Source organism: Benincasa hispida, chromosome 2, assembly GCF_009727055.1.
Source record: "Benincasa hispida cultivar B227 chromosome 2, ASM972705v1, whole genome shotgun sequence".
In the NCBI taxonomy this organism is placed as follows: domain Eukaryota; kingdom Viridiplantae; phylum Streptophyta; class Magnoliopsida; order Cucurbitales; family Cucurbitaceae; genus Benincasa; species Benincasa hispida.
Genome location: NC_052350.1, coordinates 8,473,744 through 8,499,132, shown reverse-complemented (window position 1 = coordinate 8,499,132; position 25,389 = coordinate 8,473,744). Strand labels below are relative to the sequence as shown.

At 36.4% G+C, this 25,389-nt stretch overlaps 1 protein-coding gene across 6 annotated transcripts in view; it reads left to right on the top strand.

The window, feature by feature from the left end:
- Positions 1-25,389, top strand: part of LOC120070992 (serine/threonine-protein kinase ATM) — a 145,571-nt gene that overhangs the window by 74,262 nt on the left and 45,920 nt on the right. For all 6 annotated transcript variants that reach the window (XR_005480101.1, XR_005480102.1, XR_005480103.1 and 3 more), the window contains exons 32-49: positions 4,587-4,708; positions 4,820-4,889; positions 6,080-6,207; positions 6,725-6,866; positions 6,941-7,081; positions 7,491-7,589; positions 7,704-7,750; positions 8,134-8,311; positions 8,397-8,618; positions 20,756-20,827; positions 21,435-21,504; positions 21,909-22,026; positions 22,165-22,288; positions 23,221-23,355; positions 24,555-24,665; positions 24,748-24,795; positions 24,886-24,990; positions 25,162-25,248. Coding sequence is in view for 3 of the 6 variants with exons in the window: in XM_039022968.1 (XP_038878896.1) it covers positions 4,587-4,708; positions 4,820-4,889; positions 6,080-6,207; positions 6,725-6,866; positions 6,941-7,081; positions 7,491-7,589; positions 7,704-7,750; positions 8,134-8,311; positions 8,397-8,618; positions 20,756-20,827; positions 21,435-21,504; positions 21,909-22,026; positions 22,165-22,288; positions 23,221-23,355; positions 24,555-24,665; positions 24,748-24,795; positions 24,886-24,990; positions 25,162-25,248 (2,019 nt within the window). In the remaining 3 variants the exon portion in view is untranslated. The remainder of the gene's footprint in view (positions 1-4,586; positions 4,709-4,819; positions 4,890-6,079; positions 6,208-6,724; positions 6,867-6,940; positions 7,082-7,490; positions 7,590-7,703; positions 7,751-8,133; positions 8,312-8,396; positions 8,619-20,755; positions 20,828-21,434; positions 21,505-21,908; positions 22,027-22,164; positions 22,289-23,220; positions 23,356-24,554; positions 24,666-24,747; positions 24,796-24,885; positions 24,991-25,161; positions 25,249-25,389) is intronic.

The following is a 25,389-nucleotide window of genomic DNA, read 5'->3' as shown; positions in this document are numbered from 1 at the left end:
ACTCGAACTGTCAAAAGAGAATGTATTTCGGCAATGTAAAGACCAAGAAAGAGCTCTAGGGGAACTTGATTATAAAACTTATCCTTATGTTGTTGTGGGTATCAATTTGAGTTTGAGGGTTGATGACGAGTGGGGGATGCAAGCCTAGCCCCCATCCTACCAATTATTTAGGCCTCCACCTTGGTGGCAATTCCAAATAGTTGGCTTTCTTGGTGCCCGTGGTCTAGAAAGTAGCCAACCGTGTTGCTTCTTGGAAGAACCTTTGTTCCAAGGAGGGAGACTTACTCTCATGTAGGCTGTGCAAACCTACGAATTTACCTGTTGGTCTTCAAAGCCTTTTGTATACTCTTGTGGTATAGTGATGTAGGTGTTATGAGTCTTTTTGGGGTCTTTATGTAATTTTATCATAGGTCTCTGTTGGCTGGAAATTATTTAGTTGTTTTGTGTTTTATGTTACTGTTTAGTCGAAGTGTTCATTATTTTTTAGGCTGTTATTACCGGTTCTTTAGCTTGAAGGTAACCGAATGTCTGCCTTTAAATACTGCTTAAGTTGTATTTTTGGAGGATATTCTACATTTGAATAAAGTTCTTTCTTTGGTCTACACCATATAACAAAACATTGAAAAGATTAATTAGAATGTTTTGGGGGGAGGGGTAGAGATGAGTGGAGGATCCCATGTTATCAACTGGAAAATGGTTACCCCTTCCTTTTTCTCAAGGTGGACTTGGAATTTGCAGAATTCAAGCTTACGACGATACAATATGTAAGTCTCCTAGTTAAGAAAATATTAGGCTTATTATCATGGTTATTAGTAAGTTACTAATATGTTTATTAGGGCTTTTGTTATAAATAGAGGGAGTTGGTTGGGAGCAAGGGCGTGAAGAATTTTGTGGGATTTTCTTCGGGGAATTTGGGAAAGAGTAGCCCTCTCGAAAGGCTGTAGTATATTGTAGTTTCTTCATTAATATTGCAATATATATTTCTATCTTTAATGTTCTTTGTGTTCTTGAGTGTTTTTGTTAGGAGGTATTCTGATACAAGAAAACCTTGCTCATCAATTGGCTGTGGAGGTTTGACAAAAGCCGATTCTCTCTAAGTCAATGTCATGAGGGCGAATGTACTTTCCCCTTTTAAAAAGTGCCTTACCGATTGTTTTTAAGAATGACTTGGAGAAATATATCAAAATTGTAGATATGTGTTGAAGACTCTCATTTATTGTTACAAGGGATGGAACTATAAGTTGTTTTTGGTTGGACAGTTAAAATGGCACAGGAGTCTTTGGAGAGCTTTACCTAGAATGTGCAGACCTGCCGCCAATGGAGAGTGTGGAGCTCGTGATATTTGGATAAATGCTTGTACAACCCTTTTGTGGATAGTTTGGCTAATGAGGAGCAGGAGAGTTTTCAAAGACTTTGAGAAGTTCTCTGAGCTCCTTCAGAATGACATTGTTCTCCTTTTGGGATGTAGCCTAAATACTAAAAAGGAGAGAAATCTCCAAGAATCAAATCAAGAGTCTTTTTATTAATAGAATGTGACCTAAGACAAGGAGGCTCTCTCTACTTATAGAGAATTACAAGAGTCCCAAAAGGATAACTAAAAGAGATTAAAACTAAATTGGTAATTAAAATGTAATTAATCAAGGATTAATTAAGATTAAGTTGATTTTACCAAAATATCCCTATCCTATTACACCATATTCTATCCCTCTGAAAAGAAACTCGTTCTCGAGTTTTAAAACGGAAATGAAGGTAGAAATACAAAAGTAAGCCACTCAAAAGGAAACCCCTTTGAGCAACCGATATCAATAACATCCAAATTTCTTGAGCCCAATTAGTAGATGGAATATTCATCTTTTCCCTGCAAACCCAATTAATAGACGGTATATTTATCTTTTCCTTGTAAATCCTTTGTAAGATCAACAATAATCTTCCGAGTGAAAATAAATCATTTGACAATGGGAAACCCTTATTGAAACTTTGAAAATTGTTTATCTTTAGGCGTGGGTAGAAAATGGAAGATGCAAATTCGTTATATAATTCTTTTAGTATGCTTTGACAACACGTGGGTCGGGTCAACTAGGTGATGGGTCAAATCTTTTGAATTGTTTTGTGCAACGAATAGGTCAATCTCATCTTCTTCCTCAAATGAGTCGCCTTCGTTAACTTTCAATTCGACTTCTTGTATGTTGTCATCTATTCCACTCTGAAACCCAATTTTTTTCAATTTCGAACATAGCATCTTCCACGTTTCGTGGTCAACTGCAATTAGGATTTCGAACCTTTTCGAAGTAGGACGCCCATGGCTATTTTCTTCTGCTTCTATCATGCCTTTGCTTTCAACGTCTCCACCATCATTTTCATTAATCGATTGTTCTTCGTCCGGTTCATGTTGTGAAATCTCAGAGTTAATCTTAATGATTTTTTTGACCTTGTTGTCGACAATTTCTTCAATTTTCTTTTTATCGATTGGTCTTCATCTTTCCAATGGATTTCGTTTCCATTCGTTTCTTGCCCGATTTCACAGCCCCATTGGATGGATTCTTGATTTTCTTGCAAATGTTCCGAAAATTGTTCCATCTTTTGAGTCATCTCTTCCAACAAATGTTGGATTTTCTTGGCTCCCTTCTTCATTTCCTCTAATACTTCGGGATCGATGTACAAATTGGGTATCCTTGAACAAGTTTCTTCATCAAAATTGTTGTAGGACCGATTCTTGAATTTTTTTTCAAACATGTTTTGAATTGGTCGTTCTTTATAGCACGAATAGTAATTTCTGTCTTAAAGCATTAGATCTTCTATAAAATTCCGTTCTTGGATGATTCTTCAAGCTTCTTCTCAATTTTCTTGAATTTAAAGGGTCCCCCAAGTTAGGTGTGTGTTGTTTGGCAATGAGCACAACTCACGAAGGTCCTCTTGCAATTGGCGTTGCCAAGAGTTTCTCGGTCTTCCCCTGGTAGCAGTTAGCTTGTAACGACCTGACCCTTCGAGTACTTTGACATCGGTCGTTACTCTTAAACACATTTTCATTCAACATATTGACTGTTATATCATAAGTTCAGTGAGATAATAATGACTATTTCAAACAAAAAATATTGTTTTAATAAGCCAATCAAACAATAAAAAGAGAACATTCGGTCGGATCCAAAACAAAACCTTTATAGAAAAATAATGATCAAAACAAAACAAAACCATAAACTGTTCCGTCTGACGACAAACTCAAATCTCAAAACATTTAACTAAAAAAGAACATGAATAGTGCAGAAGTGTTTTCTAGTGTCCCCGTATGGATCTATCTCAAGTCCCATCCGACATTTGCCGATCCATTCCTGTCATTGCTTGAAAAACATAAAAGAAGAAAGAATAAGTATAACAATACCCAATAAGTGATCCGTTACTAGGCTCTCTAGGTTACCTGTTAACTAGTTTATCTAGGCATTGGTGTACACCTATATCATATCAATCGTAATGATCTTGAAGAGTCACATATCAGTCATAAACGTGACCCCAAAGGAACACGCATCAGTCATAGTATGTAACTCGAAGGTACACAGATTAGTTGTAAACATGAACCCGGAAAAACATGCATGAGTCATATTGTGTAACCCGAAGATACATAGATTAGTCGTAAGTGTGTCCCGAGGGAGCACACGTCAGTCGTATAGCAAAATAATAAAATAATCCAATTTTTATTCACAGGCCAAATAAGAATTTTTTTTTTTTTTTTTGATGCGTAAACTGAGAGGGAGAGAGAAGGGAATTAATTTTTTTTTCCTCTTTTACTTTCTATTCTCAAATAACCCCTGTTTATATGGTTTTTTTTCCTCATTTTCCTACCCAAATTCCAAAATCTTTGTAAAACGAAATCCCTAATCCTTTCCAAAATTTCCTTACAAATTAATTTAAATCATTCATCCACATAAAACAAATCAAATTGTCTTAATAAAATAATCCAATTTTTATTCACAGGCCAAATTAAATCCCAATTATTTAAATCTCGAATTCCAAACTATCCAAACAATAATGTAAACTTTACATGATAACTCAGGGTGTTACATAGCTTGGCACTGATCGGACGTTCTGATAACAGTTTGATGTAGTCTAAATACTAAAAGGAGAGAAATCTCCAAGAATCAAATCAAGAGTCTTTTTATTAATGAGAATGTGACCTAATACAAGGAGTCTCTCTCTATTTTTAGAGAATTACAAGAGTCCCAAAAGGATAACTAAAAGAGATTAAAACTAAATTGGTAATTAAAATGTAATTAATCAAGGATTAACCAAGATTAAGTTGATTTTACCAAAATATCCCCATCCTATTACATCATTTAGTCTTTCTTGACTCGCTTAGATTAAAGATCTTTGTAACTTATTTCTTAGCATGCTTTTAGCTGGATGGAGATCCCTTTCGTAACTCTCTGGTTTTTTTCTTAATTAAAGCTCTATTTCACTCCCGTTTCTTATAAACAGAGGAGAAGGCAAAATAAATTAAAATAAATAAAATAAAAAGAGCATGATAGATCTTTGAAGAAAACAGACTTTGCTTAAGATGTTCTATAATCATTTTACTTGTTACTACCTGCTTGTAGGTGTCCATTATCAGCCAGATCTTAGCTTTAGCATCATGTACTTCAGAACCTATGAATCCATTCTTTCCAAAGGATACTATCGCGCTTGCTATCCGAACCGTTGTTGATGGTTTCTTGGAAATGTGAAATCTTCTTATCTTGCTCCTGCTGTTCTTTATATATTTTCTTTTGTAGCTTTTCGTTTTTCCTACTTTGCTGACGTGACTATTTTTATTGTAACTTGGTTCTTCAAGGGAGAACAGAGAAACAACAAGTGGTGTTATTGACAGAATCAATGTTTTCCGTCCAGACAGAGTATTCACGGTATTATTTATATGTTTAATAATTGAAAAAAACGTATTACGCAGCTTGTAGTCTGTTTTTATTTATTTATTTTATTTATTTTTAAGGAAACGAGACTTCTCATTGAATAAATGAAAAGAGGTTAAAGCTCAAAATACAAGAAAATTAAACAAAACAAAAACATGCTAAGTACGCTTAAAGTAACACATAGATCAATACAAGATAATTAAACGGGAAAAAAATACAATCCCACATTAAGCATACGACAGAAAATTCTGCAAATAGAATGGTGAGAGAACACCAAGAAGAAGAAACTTTTAAGTCTGGCAAATTCAAATTGAACAAGCTAAGTCTGATGCTTGTCTTGAAAAAACAATAGAACCTTGGAAAAGAAGCACTCATAGAAAAGATATTGAATCCCTTCAATAACCACCAATCTAACAGAACAAGATGAATCCAGTTTGTTTCGACTTCATTTTCAAGCTTCTTTCGTTTCCAAAGCTCTAAAAAGAAACCCTAGAGTTTGCAAGTTTTGCCTTTGATGGAAGTTTCTTCGGTTGGAAGAATATTGTCTCAAGATTTTTGATGCAGTGTTGAAACCTCAGCTTGTTTTTGAAGTTTTGATCTTTTTTTCACTATTCTGCTTTGTCCTTGCTCCACATGGTTGTTCTCATAGTTTCAGTTTCAGTGGTCTTCGTTCAATAGCCAATTTGTTTCGATATGGGATGTATTTGATTGTATTTTCTTTTCTTTTCTGGCTTTGCTAGTTGAACTTGGTTACTTGGCTTCGTTGCTTTGATTCGTTTAAAAAAAAAACTTGGTTACTTGGTTTATTTTCATTATTTTGCTTATTCTGTTTCTTTGTACTTAGAGCATTAAACTCTTTTCATTCCATCCATGAAAAGACTTGTTTCTTTTTTGGAGAAAAAAAAGAACAAAATGAGGGAGACAAACAGTTTCTTACTTTGAAGAAGATAGTTTATTTTTGCAGTGTTCTATTGCTTCACTTTGAGAAAGGCATATAGCCTGGCATGTCCTTCCTCTTTGTAAATTCCTTCAACTTCTAAGGAAATTTCAGTTTCTTACTTTGAAAAAGATAGTTTATTGCAATATAAGGACTATTATTAGAAACCCTTCTATGTTTGTCCTTGTTTAGTCTTTGTTTTTATTCCATGTATTTTACCAAATAAACCTCTGTTGTATTCGTGCAGTTTATAGTAGAGATGCACTACAAAATCACAGAAGCAATTCATCACAGGCATAAATCTCATCGATTGGCGGCAATTGAAGTGCTGATCAATATTCTTGGTCACAGAGCTGTTGTTTCTAGCACTTCAAAGTGAGTGCATTTCGTATTCATGACATTCTCTTATTAAAAATATAACTCTTTTGTATTGTTCCTGTGTTAATAAGTTCTAAGATGAAGTTTCTTATATTAAAGTTTTAGACTTGAATTTTAATTGGAATGCATTTATTTTTTAAGCATAACTCTTTTATATTGTTCTAAGTGTACTTGTCATGTTTTATTTTGTTTCATTGTATTTTGAGCATTAGCCTCTTTTCATTAATTCAATGAAAAGCCATTCTTTTCTTTTCAAAAAAGGAAAGAAAGAAATGGAAAAAAAAACTCTAAAGCAAAATTGTCTCAACACATTCATGTCTTGGTTTCAACACTCTAAACCTTGAAGATATTATTTATCTCACGTGGTCGGTCACTTGAATTTTTCGTTTGTTTTATTCCCCTTGTCTCTTTAGATGTTCTTTCATGTCATACACATACATGTTATATTGAATTTTGCTAATGCGCTGTTTACCAACATCTTAGATCTTAGTTAGACCTTATTAAGTTAATGCAGCTACCTATTCAATTTGATTGGGCAATTCATTGACAATAAATCGTTACAAGACCAATGTTGTCGCATCTTTTCAATCCTCTTGGAATCTTTCCAATCTAGTTCTAGCAAACAAATCACTAGAGTCCTCGGAGAACAACTTCAGGTATGTACAATCTGCTCACTATTTCCTTGAGTTCCTAGTTGTTTGGCCCGCCTTCTAATTCATTGCGACCATAGTTCTTGATCTCAAAGCTGGTGGCATGTTGCATCCCCTCTAAAGCTGATGGGGATTCTCTTGGCAATAAATCAACTCACGTCATATCTTTGGTTCGCCAACTCACAGTGGATTCTGATTCATCTCTCCATGATTATGTCAAAGTAGGTTTCTCCCATTTGTTAAATAATGAGCTCTATTGATTGCTTTTATTTAGTTTCCCCTAGTTGATTGCGATTAAAGATTCAAGTTTTTGATGTGGACAAACTTTCGAAACTGGGATTGCAGTTTTTCCCATTTGACCAACCTTTATCTCTATGTTTAGTTGAACGAAAACTGAATTACTGCAGCACAGTCTTCTTTGTAGAGGATTCCTTAATCCTCTTAAGCTTGTTGTAATTCTTTTTTCATAAAATGTTTCAGTTTCTTAAGTAAAAGATTTGACTCTGCATTCTATGAATATGAAGGATTAATTTATAATCAGATGGCATACGTGTCTTTACATCTAATTTTATATTGTGCCATATATTTTTAGAATCATGATTATTTATTTTTCTTTTCCTTGTGACGCAGGAACTGGAGCCCTTTCCTGACATGGATATGTTTGATGATATTCGAAAATTCCATCAGGAACTATGCAGAGGGTATTCTCCGAGGGATCATTTATTGAGAGTACGTGTTTTAAGCTTTTGGTTTGAGATTATTTTTTCAATTGAAGGATTAGATTAGATCCCCCTTGACGTATTTAGGTAATTCCTCATGTCCCACGTCTCATCTTTTTTTCAGTTAGTCAAGCGTTCTGGCAACCTACCGCCAAGATTACTATTATGGAGGTAGAATTAATTTTGTTGCATATCTTTAAATATGATATTTTGTTTGCCATGGGTCTAGTATCTTGAATTAGGTTGTGCTCCGGTCAATATAGAGAATATGCAATATGGTCTAAAGATTTTTCCCCCTCTTTTCTTACTCCACGACTTTTGCTTCAACTTCTTTTTATCATTTTTCTAATTTTAATTTTTTACCGTATTAAGAACTAGTGACATACCATACTCAGATTTTTCTCTTCTGCTATTGTTTCTAGATATTAAAATGCTCAATTGGTGTTTTATTTTTTTATTTTGATTTGGTTATTCCAGCCTACATATGGTGAAGATGGTGCTATTGCTTTTGAGTTGCTTCTGATATGTCTTTTACAACCTGGCTTATCTTGCAGTTTAAAAGCATTGCATAAGAAGCTGATTGGGGGTCGAGTTTTTCACAGTGAGAATATTCAAAGTATTGATTGGCACAATGATCATGAAGTGGAAGATGCAGTCTGGAAACTTATGCAAATGTGTGGTTCAGAAGATACGAGTTGTATAAGGGAGTTGGTGTCAGATTTTGTATCTAGGGTATTGATTTTCTACATCGTTCTAATAGGGAATACATTATATCTATGAGTTTTGAAATATTTTTGTCCCTTCATTGGTTTTGCAGGTTGGTATAGGTGATCCACACTGTGTTGTCTTCCATCTACCTGGGGACTCTAAGACCATTCACATTTTTCGGCCTGTTGTCAATGGCAGTGCTTCAGAAATAAACTTCGAGATTGAAACTGGCATATCTAATGACCTTCTGGTTGAACTTTTAAAACATTTGAAAAGGTACCTGATGGATGACTCTGTTAAAATAGTTGATATGACGTCCCAAGTTCTCCAGGTTAGTCTATGAAGACCCATTTCTGGTTCTCTCTTCTCTTTCTTGAACTGGAAAATGGCGTAATAAGATGCTCATTGCGCTTTGAAACTTTGATAATGATGCACATGGAAATATGTTCTTGAAAATAGTGGGGAATAATTATGGAAAAAAGTGTTGGATTTTATTCTTAATATTTGTGTTCTTTAATGTGTGAAAATAATCCTTGTACTAAATATATTTAATCAGACAAAAAATTTAAATAATAAATATGATTCGTACTAATATTATTTTTGCAATAAAAAAATATATTTCCTTTGTTAACTTTGTCTTTTTTAAATGAGAAAGAAACATAGTATATGAGTAACCAAATAGAATATTTAAATGAACTAATATAAAGGAGGACAAAAGTTTGATAAAGGGCCAAAAGGTGATGGGTTCAATCCATGGTGGCCACCTACCTAGGATTTAATATAACACGAGTTTCTTTCACACCCAAATGTTGTAGGGTCTGGTGGATTGTCTCGAAGAAAGAACGTTCAGCAATTTTTTGAGCCAGACAAAAAGCTATTTTTTAAAATTGAAGAAATAAAAAGACTTTGTTTGTAAAAAGTATCATATTGTTTAAATATATAAAACAGTTACATAAGATAATCTAAATACATATCATTGGAGATAAAGACATTGGAAAATTAGATAATTTTAAAATATGTGTAAATATAGGATGTGATGGATTCTTATGTATTTTGGTTTCACTATAATAGTAACAATACAAAAAGTTGAAATGACGAAAGAAATATAGAAGTAACCTTCTATGACAACCAATTTAACTTTAAAAAACCGTTGATATTTGTTTAGTACAAGACCTTCAAGCTAATAAATAATTTTTTTTTTTTTTTTGGATAAGATACAATTTCATTGCATAAATGAAATATTCATGAATACACAAAAGGGCCCTTTCAAAGGGTATACAAAAGATGCTTCCAATTTGAAATAAGAAAAGAGAAATTATAGCTCTTGACGGCTTTTATATCTTTACACGGAAAGAAAGCATTCATAATGGCTAACTCTCTCCTTAGAAGATTTGCCTGTCTTGAAAAATCCTACCATTTTTTTCCTTCCAAATCTTTCACAAAATAGCTGAGATGATACTGGTCCATATTCTTTCTTTGTCATTCTTGAAAGGATGGTCAGTACACAAAGATAAAATCCAATCGAGAGTCATTGGGGGTATTTCGGGACCAACGAAAAACTTAGTAACCTCCTACCAAAAATTGGCCACAAAAGGGCAAGTGATGAACAAGTGGTTGGGTGATTCGTGGTTCTTTTGAAAAAGGTATCACCATGATGGAAAGAGGCAGCACCAAGGACCGTGTTTTTGCAGCCTATCCATAGTGTTAGACATGAGTGAGCAATCTCCCTTTAGAATTTGAGGGAATAAAATCCTTTTCTTATAGAATACAATTTGGGTCTTCTTATATAGAAGAAAGACCTCTTACATATGGAAAGAATAAAAACAATAAAAGATAAATTAATATGGAATTCCAATACTCTCCCTCAAGCTAGTTTGAAGATGTCTTCCATAGCCAGCGTGTCAATCAATCTATCAAATTGTTTCTTTGGAAGACCTTTAGTTAGTACATCAGCAATTTGCTCTAATGTAGGAAGATAAGGAATACATATTGTTTCTGCTTCAATATTCTATTTAATAAAATGCTTATCAACCTCGACATGTTTTATTTTATCATGTAGAACTGGATTATGGGCAATAGAAATTGTGGCTTTCTTGTCACAATAAATTCGTATAGGCGTAGACAAAAAAATCTTCAACTCTTTGAGTATCCTTTTGATCCATAAATTTTGCTCTAGCACTACTGGCAACCACATTATGTTTTTTACTTCAAGTAATTTAATTTCCTCCAATGAAGGAACAATAACCAAAGGTAGATCTTTTATCTGTAGGACTTGTTGCCCAATCTGCACCAGTGTAGACTTCTATTTGGAAGTGATTATTCCTTTTTGTTATAATTATATTGTTAGGGTTTTCCATTATTGTAAATATTTTGTTATATTTTCCTTTTCTATACTTTGTACATTTGTATATATTCATATCTTTGGTGAATGAATAGAATATTCTGATTCTCTCTCAAACCTAAGAGTTTTACATGGTATCAGAGCCCTCTAAACAAACTTAGGGTTTTGTGAACCTTTGGGTTTGAGAATTTAGAACCCGTTTGTGTTACGTTTAGGGTTTTGTAGAGGGGTGAGTTTACACTTTTGCTCATAGCCGCTGTCTTCGGTTCGTTCGTCGCCGTCGCAGCCAGCCGCTGCCGCCGCCGCCTGGAAAAGAAAAAAGGTAGTTTTTCGACACCGCCCAGTCCGTCGAGGAGCCCAGTCGCCGATCTACAGAATCCCAAAGTTCGGATTCCATTTGACCAGCACGTGAGGCTCATGCGCCACTTTTTCCCTTCTGCCGTCGGTCCACGCGCCGGCGCGTGTAGGCGCGTGTGCCACCTGTTTTGGTTCGTCTCCTGTGGGTTTCCTCAGTTTTGTTGACTCTTCTTGGTGGTGTGTTTGTTTGGGATATATAGATATCCTCACTGCTTGTAAAGACATCTCTTCGGTAAATAGGGTTTGATTCTCTGCTGTCTGATGTCTATTTTTTTTTAGGTAATGACTGATAAGAAACTAGTAGTCATGTCTGAGATTGTCCCTATGGTGTCAAAAGTAACTGAACACAAGTTGAATGGATCCAACTACTATTCATGGAGATCAAATGTTCGCCATTTTATTAGGAGCATGGAGATGGATGATCACATCACTGAAGAGCCACCGATTGATGCTAATAAAAGGATTTGGTGGCGGTATGATTAACGAATGATTCTACAAATCAAGAATTCTATTGACCGTGAAATCGTTGAACTAGTAAATCACTTCAATCAGTCAAGGAACTATTGGAATATTTGGATTTCCTTGAAAGAGAATATTAATAGAGTATTTGATGTTTGTAAGACTTTATACCAACTTGATCAGGAGAAAAATCTCTTATAAGCTACTTTATGGAGGTTAAAAATACATGTGCGGAATTCAATGCCTTGATGCTAATCAACACGGATCCAAAAGTTCTAATGGCTCAACGTGAAAAGTTGTTTGTCATGAGTTTTTTAGTAGGTCTTGCACCTAAATATGAGATGGCCAAAGATTAAGTGTTGTCAAGCTCAAATATCTCATCGTCGGAAGAAGCTTACACTCGAATACTTTGTACCGAGAAGATAGAAGCAGTTACGTCATCTGATTCTAGTAGTGCTTTGATTGGGCGCACAAATGATTATAAAGGTAATGTGGGGGTTGAATCAAATAGCTCCAAAGGTCATCCCAATAACCAAAGATTTGCGTCAAAGGTCATCCCAATAACCAAAGATCAAATCCAGAGGTGGTGTTTCCCAATAAGTAAAGATCAAATCCAGGAGGTGTTGCGGCAGTTTAGAAGTTGGTTTGTTTTGTGGTTTGATCCTCACACTTTTGGTCTTAAATGACTTCTTTCCTCGTCTTCTCATTGGTCTTCAGTTGGCTTTGGCTTTAAAGTTTATGTGCTCTATTGAAATAGGGAAAGAAGAACGACACAAGGAGTTTACGTGGAAAACCCTAATTCAGGGAAGAAAACCACGGTAGAAAAGAACTCATTATTTTTTATGTCTTATTTACAATAAACCCAACCTCAGATATAATAGAATAATGTGAACCTAATTTAGCAAATATAGTAAAAAGACAAAAATGCCCTTAGGGCTAATTTTAACGTATTTCAACACTCCCCCTCAAGTTGGGGCATAGATATCGGCAAGACCCAACTTGCTAATACAAGCTTCAAACGTCTGTCTCGATAACCCTTTCGTAAAAACATCGGCAAACTGTTGGACTGAAGGTACATAGGGAATACAAATAGCTCCGCGGTCTAACTTTTCTTTAATAAAGTGCTATCAATTTCAACATGTTTGGTTCTATTCATGTTGTACGGGATTATTCGCAATACTGATGGTAGCCTTATTATCACCAATACAGCTTCATAGGCCCAGGACTACTCTCGTGAAGATCAGATAAAACTTTCTGCAACCAGATATTTCACACACTCCCAGATTCATAGCTTTATACTCTGCCTCAGCACTACTTCTGGCCACTACACCCTGTTTTTTACTCCGCCAAGTTACAAATTTCCCCATACAAAGGTACAGTACCCTGAGGTTGACCTTCTATCAGTCACAGATCCGGCCCAATCTGAGTCAGTATATGCCTCGATGCTTCGTGTGTATGTTTCCTGAATACCAAGCCCTTCCAGGGGTGGACTTTAAATATCTCAAAATTCGAGTCACAGCTTCCATGTGTCCTCATATGGACTCTGCATGAACTGACTTACTACACTCATAGCATAGGAGATGTCGGGTCTAGTATGAGACAAGTAAATCAGTTTTCCTATATGGCGTTGATACCTCTCCTTATTCACAGGAACTCTCGAAACACTTTTCAGTTTGCTATTGACCTCAATAGGAGTGTCAATAGGTTTGCATCCGGTATTCTGTTTCTTTTAACAAGTCCATAGTGTACTTCTGCTGAGAAACAGATATTCCTGCTTTTTATCTTGCCACTTCTCCCCTAGAAAATACCTTAAACTACCAAGATCCTTAATTTCAAATTCACTTGCCATCCTTTGTTTTAGCTTAGCAATTTCTGCCGTATCATCCCCTGATAGGATGATGTCATCAACATACACTACCAACACAGCAATCTTTCCTAAGGGTGATTTTTTGGTAAACAAGGTATGATCAGAATGCCCCTGAACAAACCCTTGGGACTTAACAAACACGGTGAACCTATCAAACCACGCCTAGGAGACTGCTTCAACCCATATAAAGAATTCCTGAGTTTGAAAAACATGATTCAAACTTAGCTTCAAACCTGGAGGTGGACTCATATAAACTTCCTCTTCCAACTCACCATTTAGGAATGCGTTCTTTACATCTAGTTGATGTAGGGGTCAATCTTTATTTACGGCGACAGACAGAAGAACACAATCGTGTTTAACTTAGCCACTGGGGAAAAAGTTTCTGAATAATCAATCCCATACGTCTGAGTGAATCCTTTAGCAACTACCTGGCTTTATACCTCTCAAGTGTTCTGTCAGACTTATACTTCACTATGAACACCCATTTGCAACCAACTGTTTGTGACCTCTAGGGAGAGCTACTAACTCCCAAGTCTTATTTGCCTCAAGAGCTTTCATTTCCTCTATTACTGCTGCTTTCCATTTGGGAACTTCATGGCCGCATGTACACTGGTAGGTATTGTTAGAACATCTAGCTGAGTAGTAAAGCCTTAAAACAGGAGATAGATAATTACTATAGGTCAGAAAGCTATGCAAAGGGTATTTTGTACATGACTTGGTTCCCTTTCTCAGAGCAATTGGTATCCAGAGTGTATCATAGTTGTCAGTTTTCGTCTGTCCCTCTTCAGTATCGGACTTTTGAGACAATTCTGCATCCTCTTGAAGATCTTTCAGCATCTCATCCCTTCCTGAAATTTCAACCTTCTCTGAGCTCATTTCGTCATTTTCTATGTTCCCAGACTTTTCTTCAAGACTCCTTTGAAACAACGGGATCTTGAACTTGTGCTGGTTCCGAGCCTTGGACACTTTCCGATGGAACACCAGAGGTTTCTTGAATTTCTTTCTGAGATTCCTCCTTTAATATGTTACCCAGGGCACTTGTTTAGTAGGAAGAACCGACACGGGAAACACGGAGCAGAATTAGGTTCAAGACTAGTAGACTAGGTCCAGGAATATTGGGACTAAGCTACAGTTCAGGAATATTCGGACTAGGCTCAAGGTTGAGGCTAATGGGTATGGAGTACGTGGAATTGTTAGTCTTTCACTGTGGTCTCCTGAAGAATGACTAACGGGAAAGAACGGTTTGTCTTCAAGGAACGTGACATCCATAGTGACAATATTTTTCTGGAAGATGGATGGAAGCATTTATAGCCTCGCTGATGAAGGGGATACCCGACAAATACACATGTTTTTAGCTCGTGGAGCAAACTTAGTCCGATGTGGACCATGAGTATGAACAAAGGCTGTACACCCAAACAACACGAAGAGAACTTCAGGAATAAGACGGGTAGACTGATAGGCTCTTTGAAGCATTCAAGAGGGGTTTGAAACTTTAGAACTCATGAAGGCATTCTATTAATTAGATGAGCTGCGGTAAGAATCGCATCTCCCCACAGGTACGAAGAAGAGACGCTGGAATTATCAAGGAACGAGCAACTTCAATGAGATGGCGATTTTTTCGTTCAGCTACCCCATTTTGTTGTGGAGTATTTGCACACGAGTTTTGATGGATGATCCCTTTTGACACTAGGGATTTCTGGAAGGTGTGGTTGACAAACTCAGACCATTGTCACTTCGGAGAATGGCAATTTTGTGTTAAACTGTGTTAATACAGTGGTATAAGACTGTTTGAAAAGTGAATAAACCTTTGGACTTATCAGCAAGGAGATATACCATGTATGTCGGGTATGGTCATCAATGAAAGTTACAAACACATGTTTACCAACAGAGAGTAGCGATGCTCGAGGGACCCCAAACATCACTGTGGACCAGGTTGAAAGGCTGGAGTGCTTATAGGGCTGAGAAACAAATGACACGCGAGGTTGTTTAGCACGTATACAGACATCACAAGAAATAATGAGAAACATTCACATTATGGAAATAATGAGGAAAAAATACGCATATATTGAAAACTAGGATGTCCAAGACGAAAATGCCACAATAAATAATCTGTTTTAGATATAGCAAACGAAGATAAAAGACTAGTCCTAAACAAGCTTCTGGAGGAACATCTGTAGAAAGGAAATATAAGGCCTCTGTCTATCGGGCAGTGCCAATCGTCCTCCCCGAGCTCAAGTCCTGAAACAAAGCAGTATCTGGTGAGAAGACAACTCTACAGTTCAAATCTTTTGTTTTTTTGCTTTAGATAATAAGTTGTAAGAAATTTTGGGACATGTAAGACATTTTGCAAGAGTTAACCCTGAAATGTGACAGTCTGCCTTTTCCAGCAACAGGAGCGAAGAACCCATCCGCAATTCGAATCCTCTCATTTCCAGCACTTGGATAGTATGAGAGAAACGGTCGGATGAGCCAGTTCAAGTGATCGGTTGCTCTTGAATCTAGAATCCATAACTCATTCCCCTTAGCAAGGAAACTAAAGGATTGAGGGTTACCTGATTGAGCAACTGTTTCGATTCCTACGGTACCTGAATCACCAGAGATTAGTCACTGGAGGCTGTGTCTGAGGTTGTGCAGCCCCTCAAACTGATTCACCCACTAGAGCACGCCCAGATTTCGACTTGTCATTCGGAGGGCGAGTTTACCATTTGGAGGGCGACCATGCAATTTCAGCACTGATCCTTCGTGTGCCACTGTTTTTTACAATGCTCACAAACTGGGGGTGTTTTACTATTCTGCTTGTCACCATCAGCTCCAGCGGACTTCACCCGAAGGCAGCTGACTCTATAGTGGTAACACTTGGTCCGTTCAATGCACTCGATCTATCTTCTTCCAATCTAACCTCTGAACATACCTCATGAGAGACGGAATTGGTTTCTGCCCTAGTATTTACTGCGAACTGTATCAAATTTGGGGTGATTGCCGGCAAGAAAATCATAACACGCTCAACCTCTTCTATCTATGGAGTATTGAATTCCATCTTGTGGGCAGGTCCAGATGATCTCCCGACATAGATCCATTTCTTGCCATAACAATGACATCTTGCTGAAGTATGACGTTACATCCATGCTCCCTTGTTTGCATTCGTGAACCTGTTTACGTAAGGTATACAGGCGGGATGCGTTCTGATGCTCGAATATAACCTTCGGACTGCATCCCAAATATCTCGGGCAGTGGCTGAATAGAGTAAGGGTTTCCCGATTTGTGGTTCATACTACTAATTAACATTGAGCGGAGAAAAGAATCCTCTGCCTTCCAGACACGCTCTTGAGGATCCCCAGGATTCGGTCGTGATATCTCTCCAGTTAAATATCCAAACTTATGGCGTCCCTCAAGAACCATTTTAATGGTTTGGGACCAAGAGAAGTAATTTTGCCCATTCAACTTCTCTCCCGTGATCATTCCTGCAGAATTTCCAATTGTTCCAGATAAAAGATTAGAAGTTGGAGTAGAAACATTGATACCGGATTTTCTGAATACATCGGGGAAGAATCATGGCCATTCAATCGGGCTCCCAGGGCGACCATCTGTTGCTGAAGACTAGCTAATTGTTGTTGGAGTTCCCCATGAGATTCAGATCTGGAATTTTTCTGTCTAAATACCATGGGATTTTCTTCAATGGACTCACCCATTCGAAACTGGGCTGAACTGGATATACATGAGGAAGAGGCTGTCCACCTGATACTGTGAAGAAGCTACTGCCGGAAGTCCACCAGCAGCAAAGTTCGGCAACCCGTGACCGGCGCTGCTTCCAGGCGGCTGTGATGGTGGGTAACGGACAAACGGCTCGGCGATCTGCTGCGAAGCGGAAGAAATCGCGCCAATCTGACCCGACCCGGCAGCTGGAGCAAGCCCATGACCGTCTGGTGTAGATCCGATTCTGTGCGACGCTGAGATACCTCCGGCTGTAGATCGATCGCGCTGCGCCGGCTGTGAGAACGTGCGAGGTTGAAACGGTTGTGTGCGAATTGAGGGTCGATCGGTTGTGACCCGATCTGCGTGCTCCGGCTGGAAGGCGTGACCTTCCACCACCACCTGCTGTTCGGCTGGAAAGATCCGATCGATGGTGTTCAGTTGGAACGGCTGAGACTGGAAGCTAATCGGCGCACTAGCTGGAGCAATCCCACCACCTGCTGTTCGGCTCGCCAGCTGGATCTGTTCGGCTGAGACCACTGCTTGAATCACAGCCTCATTAATCAGCGTATCTTCACCTATCAAGTTTGATGACTGAGTTTCTTCTACCGGGGCTAGGGTTTCATCACCTAGCTCTGATACCATATTGAAATAGGGAAAGAAGACGACACAAGGAGTTTACGTGGAAAATCCTAATTCAGGGAAGAAAAACCACGGTAGAAAAGAACTTATTATTTTTTATGTCTCATTTACAATAGATCCAACCTCAGATATAAATAGGATAATGTGAAACCCTAATTTAGCAAATATAGTAAAAAGACAAAAATGCCCTTAGGGCTAATTTTAACGTATTTCAACTAGCTTTGGTTTCTTTTCTAGAGCTGTTTTGTTAGGTCTTAAGGGGGTGTTTGGACTACCAACTTGATGTTGATGGAATGGACTATTATAGCAGGTCTTAAGAGGGTGTTTGGTCTACCGACTTGAAGTTGGTGGAGTGGGCTAAGCCCACTCCATGTTTGGGACAACAATTATAAAAATTGGTGTTTTCAACTATTATAACATACAATTAACTACAGTATTAATATTTCAAACCCCTCTTTGTTACAGTGTTTACTATTTCTTACCCATTCTTTCTTTCCCTCTTTATTACAATGTTACTATTTCCTACTACCTGTACTAAAATAGTCCTATTTCTTACTCATTCTTTCTTTCTTTCCCTCTTTATTACAATGTTACTATTTCCTACTACCTGTACTAAAATAGTCCTATTTCTTACTCATTCTTTCTTTCTTTCCCTCTTTATTACAATGTTACTATTTCCTACTACCTGTACTAAAATAGTCCTATTTCTTACTCATTCTTTCTTTCTTTCCCTCTTTATTACAATGTTATTATTTCCTACCCATACTAATAGTTTGTACCCTAAACACAGACTATTGTAACCTATAGACTATTATAACTCATTGACTACAATAACCACCAACTATAATAACTAACTTAGCACCCTAAATGCCTTCTAAGTGTTTGCTTTTTGAAATCTTCTTTTCTTTGTATCTCAATAGTATAGTCTTCTTTTGTTTTCTCAATTTCTCTCCTTTTGGATGTACATTTTAATGTATTTTTTAGCATTAGTCTCTTTTCATTTTTTTTTCATTTTTTTTAAAAGGAAACATCACTTTTCATTGATTTAATGAAAAGAGACTAATGCTCAAGATTACAATGAGACAGCTAAGCCCAAACTTAAAACTGAGACAGCCAAAAGACCCAAATTGGATAAGACTGAAAGAACAAATACAAACAAACAAAGATGAACAAATAGAATCCAAATTCGAATAAATTGACTTTTTACACCAAGCCCCAGAAACCACCAAATCAAAACTAACCGAACAAACCAACACTATCATGAGGACAACTAGTAGGGTAAACTCCATGGGAGAGGAAGCCCGATTCAACTTTCTCGAGTCTGAAAAACAAATCAAATGGAAACATAGACCAAATCCACAAGACTAAAATCAGAGCAAGGCTGTCTGAAGCTGAAGAAGAACCCCATCACCTTCGACCAAAACAACTTGGAACCATCACCAAACTGATTGCCATATGATTCAACAGACTCCCACCCTATTTCATTTGATCTCCAAAATGCACTTAAGTGTAACACTTAGACTCTCTGTGAACCAAGGAACAAATTTCATGTTGAAAACTGTGGCAAATTTCAGAACCAGACTGACTGAGAGGGGTCGGACTACCCCATAACAAGTCCACAATCTGCATTTGTGGACTTCAATTGATCCATAATGTCCGACTGAGGCATTGGCTTAAGGCTAGAGTTCCAACCCACTCCTCTGATTGTTGCCCTTCTTCAATTTGAAACATAGAAATAAGCTCCTCCGCAAATTGTCAACTTGGTCTTAAAATTCTTGATTATCTTCTTCACCATATCTTTCTAACTCCTCACTACTGGCACTCCCAATTGAGTCATTATCTGAATCATAAGTCCTCTTCTTTTGACAAATAGGGGAGGTTCACCGAGTGCCTCTTAAAAATTTGGTCTTATGGTTGGAAATGTGGAAGACTGAAAGTTTGAATTGTTGAGTAGGGGAGGATAGATGATCTGACCTAATGGAGAGGGCTGGGACTAGAGCTCGGGTGCAACATTCTTTCAACAAGTCTGGGCTGGTAGCAAAAACTCTAGATTTGAGAATAGATTTCTTTCTCCTGGAAAAATGCTTAGGATAAGGCTTCAACAATCTTGAGAATTTTTTTGGGGAAGAGTGGAGTTGAGCAGGTGTCTCCAAGACTGATACACAATCTTTGGCCTTAGGAGACAAAGGATGGTCAAGAAAGATACACCGCTGGCATCCATCTTTATCCTCAGAGAAGGAAATGCCACTAGGATTCAAAATGTGGGCTGGTGCTGGGCTGCTTGAACTGAACGATGCTCCAACCTTTGAATGGCTTTCAAACTGTTGAGATCCTTCCATTGGAATGTCTAAGGATGCACAACTATTCGGCTGGACAATTTTCTTTTCTGGACAAACAAAAGAAGACTTCTTAACGCAAGTGTCTTCCTTAATGATGACATTGGAGGCTGAAGTATTAATGTGCGGAAAGGTGGAAGGCTCCTTTGAATTTGGCGGGAATTTGGAATTGAGGGAGCATATCTTTTGAATTACCTCCAGGGGAATGTCAAGAGACATTCGATCAGAAGTTTTCTATTTAAAATCATCAATGTTTTCAATTTGAATAACCTTAAAATGATCACCCATTGGCTGAGATGGCTTCTTCTCTTTCTTCTGTAATACTAAATCCGAAATTGAAAAAACTATGTTCCTGCTGCCTTTTCCTCTGGCTACTGGATCATTTTCTACCTCAAGTGAAGTCTTCGTCTCTGTCTTTGATACTTGTCTATTGCAGTCTATCATAGATAGAATGTGATATTTTGCTATTAGTTGTAAATATTTTTAGCAGTTTTTTCATTTAAAATAATTTCCCTTTATTAAATGTAAGAACCTAAGATAATAAATTGAAACGATTTAAATGAATGAAAAAAATAAAAAGAAAAAAGAACAATTTAAATGATTGAAGAAATAAAGTTACTCTCTAATATAAATATAGATACGTATTTATTCTGTAAACTTTGATACTTGTGTTATATGATCCCTGGACTTTCAAATTTTAAAATTTATTATTATTTAGGCTAAGTTTTGAATTTTCTAATCTAAAAAATTATAAATTTTTCACCCTTCTTAACCAGGCTGTGCTCTCCACTGAAAAAGGTCAAAGTGCTCTACTCACGTTTGATTCTTATCAGAGATCGCTTTTAGAGGCAAGTTTTAATCCTTCTATTCTGATCAATACTTAGTTATGGAATGTTCATACTCTTTGTTTCTTATGAATGACTACATATATGCTATAGACAGAGCTGCATAATCTTATAATTACATGACTTATAATGTCGACAATTAATAGAAATAGGAAGTAACTACTGGAACTTCTTTGTAGTGGTTCCATTCTATGCCCCATTTCATAACATACAGGTAATTTCGTAAAGATGATTTTATTTAAGAAAAATGCTCATAGTTAATCAGTTGCCATCTACATGGGGAATGTTGAAATGATGATTTTATTTAAGAAAGATGCTCGCAGCATACATACTGGCAATATTCTTCATCAAATATGCTGCAGTCTTTCCCTGTGTATGACAGCCAGTTTTAAGTTGACCTGGGCCTAAAAATTTTAAGATAATGCAAATATTTTGGAACTGAAATGTAATGCCGGTGGTTTCAATGCATGACAAGGAAAATGGTACTAACTATTGCTATGGGAAAAGGTTTGCTTGATTCTGAAATGTTAGTTTGTTCCATTCAATCTGACTAACAATCATTAATATGTAGGATGAATCTATTATTCATGTATCTCGTTATATAACTTAGGTTCACTCGAAAGGGCTCAACATCAAGCTGGTGGATAGGTACTTATTGGATCTTGAAAGGAGATTTAAAGGTATACATGTCTACTTCTTTAATTGACCCTTCTTAACAATGCTGATTGAATCAGCAGTTAATTATAGTTCCCTCTGGGATAAAGGACATTTAAGCTTATTATCTCACTCAGGATCATGATTTTTATGATTTTCTTGGTAGATGATGCAAAAGTCTAGAATTCTAGAATTCACCTCTTATATTCTGATTGTTAATTGCTTCATGATGTAAAAGGTTTATCATACTTCATATATCACTACAAAATCGAGTGTTACATTTTTCATTTTCATACATCACTGGAATTAGAAAATCTACAATTATGATCAATGACCATCGGCTCAAGAATAGCTTGCATTAGGCTATTCTGTTTATTATAATGCTGATAATCTCCTTTTCTGCACATAATCAACTTAACTTTTATAACAGCTGAGGCCATTTCAGTGGAAAGTTCCACCGTGTGGGAGACCAATGGTAAAACATTCGGGAAGTGGATTTGTCCATTAGTATACTCGCTAATTGGACATTCAAATGATGTGATTCTAAGGTTTTTTTTTTCTCTTTTCCATTTTCTTTCTTTCTTTCTTTTTTTTTTTTTTTTTTTTTTTTTTTTTTTTTTTTTTTTTTTTTTTTTTGCTTTCTAGTAAATGAGCTTGTGTTGATGGGGTTAATTCTCTGCTTTCAGATTATGTCTAGATATTGTGCTGCTAAAAGCTGAGATCGCTGAGCTTCTTTTACCCAGTGTAGTTGTCAATCTAGCTGGAAGAAAGGATTTGGATATTGATCTTCACAAACTAATTTCACTCCAGGTTTTGTATTGTGTATTTGTCATGAGATCATTAGCATTCTATTCTTCATTGTTGCTCTCGTTTGTAGGTTTTATCATGCCCAAGTAAATTTACTTCTTTTAATATAGCAGATACTCTCGGCTTTGAACTGAAATAGGCAGTTGGGATTTAGTAAAGTTTGAGAAATTTTTGTTGTTTCCTGACCTTGAAATTTATGTTTTACTGTTTCATGTGTTGTTAAATTAAGATACTCTCAACCTTTTCCATTACTTGGGGGTTTGGTGGTGTAACCATTGTCGAGTTTTATTGGCTTTATTATGTTGCAGTTGCTGGTTTCTGTTTTAGTTTAGTTAAGTCAGTTGCAACAACCGTTTCTTTGTTCTTTAGTTCTTTTGTTTTTGTTTCGGCTGATTAGTTGGGTAGTTCGGTGGTTATCAAAGTTTGCTCCCTATATAAAGGGCCATTAGTTTGTAAAGGGGCAGATTTCTTTTGACTAAAAATTCTTTCAGCCAAGCTGTATCCATGTAGTGAATCAACAATTTCAGTTAATGAGTGTAGAGTCTGAGTGCTGCCAAGTGCCATCATACACCTTGACATTAGTATCTTTAATTGCTGAATAGCGCTTAAACCAGAAAAGTTTTACTTTACAGAAAAATATGAAAAGATGAAGCACAAGCACCTTTTCAAGGTCCTCCATGCTCTTTACCCAGATTACACCATAGGTTGAACTTTTAGGGGTGATCCCCACTCCGGTTAATAGTGCTTCCAGTTCATTTTCTTTTAATTTGGATCTCTCTATTATTTACATGGTTGGATTTATTTATCTTAACCTAAAATGGAATGAAATGGGTTCTATATTTGTTGGAAGAGAACAGTGGATGTTTGGGGTTACTTAACCTTGCAATGATACCAGGAGCTTTGCTTCACTTTTGTTACCTATGATTAATTTGCAGGTGCAAGAACACATATTTGTAGAATCCAACAAGTTGATTAAGTCAATTCAAGTACTTCTGAATACCCTCAATGAACTTCGGTTATACCATGTCATGGAACAATCTTTTGTATCTTTCAGGAAAGATCATTATAAGGTTGGTTATACAATATTGAATACCCTTTTGGACTTTGTTTCTTTTTAATATAAAATTATACTAGTTTATGGATGATATGTTAGGTGAGATGCTACCTTATGCAAGATCCTACCTTGATTAGATGCTGTTATCAATTCTTGATGGTTGAAACATAAAATAATGCTCTATATGTATCTACATGAAATGTGTATCACGATTCATTCCTAGAAATACGTGAGACATTGACCCTTTTTTTCTTTCTATTGAAGAGTAACTCTAACACCATTTGACATCTAAAAGGTGCAGTGAGGAATTGGGTGTAAAGTTGAATAAAAATAACGTTTTCTTGCTAGCCTTCAATTGGTTGATAGAAGTAGTTTATTTGCACACTTTTCTATCATCATATTATTGGTAGATTTTTTGGTAACTAAGTGTTGGTCTTACAACCACCCTACAAACAAATTCCCAAGAGAGAAATATAAGCAATGCTTTTGTTTGCCTCATTCCTTGGAGAAGTGGATTTATAATTCCTTCTTTCCAAGCATACATTTCTTCCATAACTGCTAAATTCTATTTTGGATCATTTAGGGCCTCCTGTATAATCCTTGAGATAAATAGATTGGTTAACCTAGAGGTGAAAGCTTTATTATAATCATTAGACACTCTGGTAAAAAAGGTAGTTTGCAATAGGATATTTAGTATGCTTATGAGTTACAAGTACCTTTCTGATGATCGATCGTAATGTTAGGATGAAAATTTTGAATTGTTTAATTAATTAATCTTTTAAAATTCTATAAGGTTTTCATGATTAATTCCATAAACTAAATACAAACACAATTTTTTCCCATAAATTCTAATAACACTCTCATTCACAACCAAACATAGTCATATTGAGTATCCCAATAATCTTATTCTCATGCATATTATTCTCAAGCATCCTTTATTCTTGGGTATCTATAGAATCTTAAATCAAGGCCATTTAATGGGTGTTTGTTTTGTTCTCACGATGAGATGAAAACATTTGCTCTAAAATTAATAATGATGGTTCAAAATAACGAACTTTGATCTTTATTGTGGTTATTGTGAGTCTTAATTTTTTTCTGTATTCATCATTTTATTTTATCTATTGAACAGTATTGTTAAAGCTTTTCTTTTCTTTCCTTTTTTCTTTTTCCAATAACAGTATTTCAAAAGCTAATAGCACTTCTTTGCTCCTTCAGTCTTCCAAGGCATCAAGTAAGAGTTCTAGATCCCGTTCCACCTCTATTAATTTTAGAGATCCAGTGGCTGCATCAAATGCTTCTGTGATGCCACCATTCTCCTGGGACAAAGTATGATTCACGTCATATATAAAAATAAGGATTAGGCTAATTAGCTATTGCTTAAATAGCTGACAAGTTATTTGTTTTGCAGGTTTATTGGCTTTCCATTGACTACCTTATTGTTGCTAAAGCTGCAATTGTCAGTGATTTCGATATTTTTCTCCTTAATGTTAAGTGTCTGGTATCCATGTCAGTTTTTCATAATTTCCAAATATATATATTTTTGTAGTATTCTGGTTCATACTTTAGCTCTGTCATGTACGTTGAGCATTGGTGTGAAGAGCATTTTGGATGCCTTTCCCTGGGGACCCCGGATTTTTCTTTCGTGGAAACGGTAAGTTGTGTGCAAAAAGTGCATTTGTAAATAATAGAGTAAGTCTGCAACTGTTTATTAATTAAGTAATCAATAAATGTAGGAGGCTCTAGAAACATTTGAGATACTCAGTGCTCAGAAGGTTTATCTGTTAGTCCTGTCTAATTGCTCTCTCTCTCTTTCATGCATCAGCTGCCACGTCATATTGAAATACTTGTCTCAGCAGTCACTCGAATCAATGAACCTGATAGCTTGTATGGAATTATACGCTCTCACAAGGTGAGCTAGCATAGTTTGCTACTAGCTTGAGTGTATTTTATAGTCTGTAGTTCTTTTCTAACCGGTATAATATGTTTAAGTGTTCATATAATTAAATTTACTATAACTCATCAGCTTAAGCTTTTGGGTCCTTAAGTGATT